This window comes from Glossina fuscipes, unplaced genomic scaffold, assembly GCF_014805625.2.
Source record: "Glossina fuscipes isolate IAEA_lab_2018 unplaced genomic scaffold, Yale_Gfus_2 28, whole genome shotgun sequence".
Lineage (NCBI taxonomy): Eukaryota > Metazoa > Arthropoda > Insecta > Diptera > Glossinidae > Glossina > Glossina fuscipes.
In genome coordinates, this window is record NW_023998423.1 from 5,490,463 (window position 1) to 5,497,362 (window position 6,900).

The 6,900-nt window shown below is 36.9% G+C and overlaps 1 protein-coding gene across 6 annotated transcripts in view; it reads right to left on the reverse strand.

Annotated features, from left to right (window-relative positions):
- The window catches only part of LOC119636137 (probable serine/threonine-protein kinase DDB_G0282963), a 94,146-nt gene that overhangs the window by 10,574 nt on the left and 76,672 nt on the right, over positions 1 to 6,900 (reverse strand). For all 6 annotated transcript variants that reach the window (XM_038031313.1, XM_038031311.1, XM_038031314.1 and 3 more), the window contains 2 exons: positions 3,627 to 4,470; positions 3,474 to 3,561 (listed from right to left, as the gene is read on the reverse strand). In XM_038031313.1, coding sequence (XP_037887241.1) covers positions 3,474 to 3,561; positions 3,627 to 4,470 — 932 coding nt within the window. The remainder of the gene's footprint in view (positions 1 to 3,473; positions 3,562 to 3,626; positions 4,471 to 6,900) is intronic.

Genomic DNA, 6,900 nt, shown 5'->3' on the forward strand with positions numbered 1-6,900 from the left:
CACACACACACACACAGCTAGACATAGGCAATGGACACAAGAATACAAGAAGCAAACATGCACAACACAAAAAACAGCTGAAATGGTTGGAGCTTTCTACTTATATATGGAATTATGAAGAGAAACATGTGCATAAACTAAGCGAGCATTCTATTATTATAATATATATATATATGTACACGCAGTTGCGGAAAATGAACAAAATATGTAACAGTAAGATTTGTTTAACGAGAAGGTGCATTCATCTAAGCTACGATGAATGCGGCGCGAGGGAGACCATTCAGGTTTATACCCTATCGCATATATGGGTAGAAGTATTTTTAGGTGTAGCAGTTAATAGTGCGCCGTTCTTAGTTAAACAAAAGACAATGGCTTGAGGAAAATTATAAAAAAAAAAAATGCATTCTTCAAAGTAAGATTCATTGTCATTTAATCCCTATTTACTGTCTCTTTTGTTTTGTTTTTTTTTTTTTTTGAGTCAACCGACAATCAGTTTGTCTCTTTTCTTTTGCAATTTTTCTCGTTCTTCCGTCAAGAAAGTGTACGTGGGTCAGAGACGTAAAGCAGAAAGTGTGGGGGTCCGAGAGTGCACTCGCTAGAGCTTTTAACAGGATTTATGTGAATCTCTTAAGTATATTTATTAGCTTGGATGATTAGGTCAGAGGGCACTGACCTGTAAAAGCATAGTTTAAATTAATTTTTTATTCTTGACAATTTTCGATTAATTCCCGAAAGGTTTTTTTTTCACCCCAATCGTTCTTTCTTCAAGAACCATTTTTGTCGCTTAGTTTGCGCTAATGGCATTAGCGGAGCCATTTTGTCTTCTGACCATGTGAGTCCATATCGTGAACAAAAGTTTTCGCTTAGTGCCTGAAGAGTATTATACATCGTATTTTGATTACAGCTTCGTTTTCTTTCCGGAATATTTCGCCTCTGAGTTGATTTGGACTAGGCCTCACAAATCTAATTTTTATCGCCAAACACAATTATAATCGATCTTTGAGTAATAGTTAATCTTTCTTTAGCGCGTTTTTGAGTCTTTATCTAGGAAAACATGGCAGCTAACGATTTTGACATTTTTTCCTATTGTAATTTGGCTATATACGAGGAGAGCGAATTTACGATAACTCTTCAGATGAAAATATACTTTTTTTACCTTTAAGCATAATAAGAATAATTAAGAACATCATAGGCCATCATTTCACAAACTTTCACTATTTTTCACTAAATTTCCTCAAAATATCTCAAAAACTGCCGCCTGTAGCTTGAACACAAATTGCATGAACAGACGGACAGACCGGCTTAGATCAATTCAAACTATGATTCGGAATCGTTTCGTATAATAAAAGGTGGGTCTATCTTAAGCCCCTCCCCGGGAGTATTACATACGTCTCCACTAACTTAATATACCCCGTATCACAAGTGGTGTAAGGTATAATAATATAGTTTTATCAATACAGCGAATAGTTTTAGAAGAACTGATCGTTTGGCTTAGTTTCGAGCACTCGGCCCGTGTAGATAAGTAGGAAATTGCGGTAGTCTTGTGAATTTCCTCCCGTTCATTGCACCAAACGATAAACGTACTAAACCTACTTAAACAATACATGCATCCTTAATATGCTAATGAAGAAAGGACACACGAATAAAGCCCGATAACCATCAGATTTACGATCGTTCGACGACATTTTCACGGCAGTTGGAAAACTGAGGAAGCGCGTGGGGAGTGTAACAGCGTCAACCACTTAAGATATTAACATTAGGTCAGGAATTTATTTTGATACATGTTGTGAACACGTCGGTGCTCCTCAATTTTGGGCAAGTATGTGGTATATGAATGTTTCCCTTTCTCAAAGTTCCAATAGGTAGCTTTATAAGACATGGGATAACTCGAAGCTGGATATTAATGCTTTCAGGCTGTCATAAGTATTTCTCAAGTGTAACTTACTTAGCTTAAGAAGGTCTCGATGAGGCAGTGGCAATGTTGTTGACTTGTGAAAACTCAGCTTCCACAAAGTCCACCAAAAGAGGCAAAAACTCTCGACTATTCACTTCGACATCTGGTTAAGTAAATTCACATTAAAGCGAAAGTTGAATAGATGCCACTCGACACACCTATATTAGCCGACCTTAATTCGCTAAGTACAGAATGATTGTGAAATACGTAGCGCGTTAAGTAAAAGTATTTCAAGAGATTATAATTCTCAAAAATATTTGTGTTTCTAACAGTGCGCTGTCACTATTTGCGAAATGACAAACAATTCGTTTTCAAAAACGTAAACTTTTCTTCCACGAAAACGCAAAGACATTTTGACTTTAAAATGATAGGAATATCTAAAGCAAAGGCCTACCAGATTATCTTAGATTGTCGGAGAATTTTCGACAAATGGCCAGCAAACCTTGGCAATAATCAGGCGGACATATCGACGGACGTAGCCACAATTAAATTCTCTGCACAGAGTCAACTGAATATTTTACATTGTTTTAAATGTACTTACATGCAAGCTCACGATCGACGCTAATGACTAAGAAGACTGAGATGATGCAATCTTAAGATCAAATGCGATAGTTTAACAACGCAATCAATGAGATGAGATCATTGTGTGAGAAATCCATGAACTAAGATAAATTGACGAAATTGATTTATATTGTGCTGAAGGCGGTAGTGGCAGTTGCAGCCAGGGCTAATTAATACATTTTTAAACTACTTTATCCATTTTAATTATTTCAAAATCAACCAATCACGTAGTATATTAATTACGATTCTCACACCAAAGATCAAAGTAGCAAAATATTGCTTATGGCATTGATATGATCGATACGATATACTCGCAAATTGAACTTGTGTAATTATGATAACAAGAACATCAACACAAACAGCTTCGGGGTATTTATTGTTTCTGCTGTTATTAAATGTCTGCAACTTTTTTATTACACATATCAACGAGTGGGATACCATATGCCGACAAAGAAGATTCTTTGGCATTCTTTATTGGAGTCTGTTTTCCTTCTTAAGTCTGTTTTCCTTCGTTCGTTTATTGAAATTTTCAAATTTATATGGCTTGACATAATAATTTACTTAAATGGTCATGGCGTGTGTGTGCAGTAAAATCGTGCTCGAACGTGTTAAACTCGAGATTTACTTTTATAGCAAGTTGCATGATAAAAAGCTAAAGTATATATGTGCACAGCCAAAAATAAGGAGAGAAAGTGAGAGAGACAGAGGGTGGGAGAGACAGATGGTGAGAGAGAGAGAGAGAGGTGGAGAGAGTGTGGAAAGAGTTAGAGATAGATCGAAAGATAGATAGAGATTGATAGAGTGAGAGGGCGGGGAGGGACCACTCAACAACATTAGTGATCGCATTCGATTTCAATCTCTATCTAACAATATTCACTTTCCAATAAAGCGTAGAAAACGAGGCTCGAAAGCATATCTTTAAAAACTATAGGTCGTTCCACTTTATATATTATATTACCTTTAAAACTATGGATAAACTGCTGGCGGTCGCAGACTCCGAAAAAACGCTGTCATGTGACTGTGAAAGTCCTTCACGCGAATAATCACTGAAAAGAAGAAAAATTTCATTTATTGCATTGTTGTTATTGGTTTGCACACATCATGGAATCACCTATCAATTAAACGACTTTCGCTTAGACTGCGTTGACTGTCGGACATTTCACCACCGCTAGCACTACCATTTTTAATGCGTTCGTTGGCCGAAGAATTGTGATCAACGCCCGTTACGCTGCATATAACTCCGGTACCGCTGTCGTTGCCGCTATCTAAATCTTGCAGCGAGTCGCCTGAACTACGCAAGTTTTGCCGTTCGGTAAATAATGCACGATTCAGGGCTCCGGGATAGACTGATACACCTAAGGATTGCCGTTGTTGGCTGATTTTTGATATCATTACCGGCTGCTGTTGGTGCTGGCCATAATGATGATGCTGCTGATAGTAATGACTTGGTGGCGCACTCGCTGTTGTCGTCGCAGTAAACATTGTTTCGCCTTGCGCCAATACCGTCGTCGCCAATTCTTCAACGTCCGATTCTTTTTGTTTGCCAATTTTCTCTTGTTTCTGCTTATGCTTCGATTTACCTTTGAGTTCCGCACTTAGGGCAATTTGATCATTACGTTGTTTATTGTTACCCAATAGTGATAGATATGACGTCTTCGATTTTGGCAGAGATTGACTCAAATAGGCGTCTTGCAGTTGTTGATGCGCTAAAGGTGACGATGGCGACGAAGCAGATACTATCGACGTTATCGATGATAGAGTTGCACTGCGTAAATTCTTTTCGCTTGTGCTGCCGGTGTGCGCCGTCAATAATAAGGTGGGTTTGTCTGCGCTCGTGACGGTCGCCGCCGATGTTGTACCTGCAGTTGATGTAACTGCGGATGAAGTAATCGTACGACGGCGAAATATACGTCTTAAATTTCGCAATGGATGAAATCGCCGTCGTTTCTGGTGCTCTAGAATGGGACAAAAACAAAATCCAATATTTAACATAAGCTTATTATTGAGCTGCTTTTAAACGAGCTTAGACTCTGGCCTGATTTTTCCACAAACGCGAATCGTTGCGGATTGTCACAATTTCTCGAACCGTCGCACATGGATTTCGAAAATGAAAACGCACCAATTTTCAATAGCGAATTTTGCACAAAAATTTTAACTTTCAATTTGTCTTCAAATATCTTTCTTTAATTTTGAATTTTGCTCTATTTTTCTTCTATTTTAAACTTTTTTTCCCTTCCTTTTTTTTTATCCAAAATACGAAAATATATAGTGTTTGAAAGTGTTCATATCAAAAAAAAAAAATAAGAAAAAAAAAAAAATTCTTATCGTTTATAATAAATTAAAAGAAAACATGAAATATGGTTTAACAAGATTCATAATTTGAGTAACAATTGGTAAAATTTTTAAGCAAAAAAAAAAAAAAAAAAAAAATTAACACCAAAAGCTGAATAAATTGCAAAACGTGCCGATACGATTACACATATAGCAAGAACCCTACATTGCGATAGCGATAGAAACACACATCATGAAACAAAACAGTTATCACAAATTAATTTTGATTGAATTCGATCGATTGGATTGATAAGGATGACGTCGATACTAATATTACTTGAGGCCGCCTGTTTACTCAAAGAATGCGAAGAAACCTAAAGATGCGCAGCAAGACTGAAAAGAAAAGGTGCACACGTGAGATTAGAGAAAAGCAGACAAGTTTAGTTTGCCTATGGGTCATCTGAACTATTGCAGAATCTTTTATTGGCTGTGAGAGTGTTTTATGGTTGTTTTTGACCGTATCTACCCACAGATTTTAAGAAATATTTGTATGATATATTACGTCGGCATCTTAGCAATTCCAATTAGATTGCAGAGTCTTCCCGATTTTTTTAGCGGGATCATACTGATTCTAAAAGATGAACTGTGAACGCAGGCTAAGAGCATATAAATACGTTATGTATCAGCTTTGCACGTCAAATATTCGAAATATTCATATTCGTTGAAGAAATGGTCAGACACGACTGAAGACAGAAGAACGGGGACTTAAAGGCTTGATTTGTTTGAAGGCTTCGTGTCATATTGTTGAGTGTCACGAAAGCTGTTCCTGCCGGTTTTCTCAATGGTAGGCTGTAGATCCTCCTACCTTTAGTAATGCTAACAAAGCGAGTATGACAATCTACACTTGAGTAAAAACTCTATATAGTCTTTTTTTAGTTCACCGAAAATGAGCCAAAATTATGACCGAATTTTCATTCGCAAATCGCTTGCAAAACGATTGTAACGGGCGATGAAATGTATCTTACATGCGATAACATTGTGTATTGTTTAATGTTTTTAATGAAATTGGAATAGAATCGTGGTTCTTGAGCCGCCGCAGCTTGGCCAGACAGCTGATTCCACTCACTACTGTCAACAACTGATTACTGTGTCAATTTACTATCAAGAATTGATTTTCACCCTGAAATATTAAAAATTAAACTTTTTTCCTATAAAAAGATTTAGTTTTCGTAGAAACGGTTATAAGGGAGAATGGATTTAAAAAATTCCCCCAGCGGAACCAAATTTTTCATACGAATTTACAATGTCCAAATACTAATGCAGAGGAAGTTTTGTCCTTTGGCATATAACAACTTTGCAAAATATGGTCTTAAAATGGGGAGTGAGTGATCGATCCAAATCATTTTCAATAGGTTGTGTGCTTGGGTCAAGACAAGCCGGTGTACCGGATTTCTTTAAAATATCCCAAAAATTGCGATCTAAAGTTTGATGGGAGGTTTACCCTTGACGGACGGACGGGCAGACAGGGATATGACTCTGAATCGATCGGTGTAACAAAAGCTCTTCTGCTTATTACATATGTCTGGCAAAAACTTAATATACCCTATACCACAACTGGTGTAGCTGAGCTTTTTCCTTAACCTATAATAATATGAATAATATTTAAACACAAACCCAAATTGAAATGTTATTCAGTAGGATTGACAGTCAAATAATCGCTACGTCGTAAAAAGCACATAAGTGCTTTTTCCCCAAAAGTTCAAACAATTTATTACTACGCTCATGCTTTCGCTTACGTTTATGCCAAAGAAAGAGAGCAACATTTTTTATGTTGTTTTCCTTGCCTATACTGAATTTTACTTATGTGTCTATCTGTCAATACTTACGTTAGCCTATATATTTTGCGCCCATATACGGCATTCGTTTTGCTTTTTTATATTCACTTAGGAGAGGGTATTACACTCTTTAAAGGAGCAGGTCGCAGAGAGACTTATGTTTCTAAATTCTTAACAGATAAATAGGAACTTTTAACAGGATGTACATTATTGAATGCCGTTCTCGTTAATTCGACTCTTTTGCATGGACTATAGCTGGTTTTCCCAAAAACGGCAGCA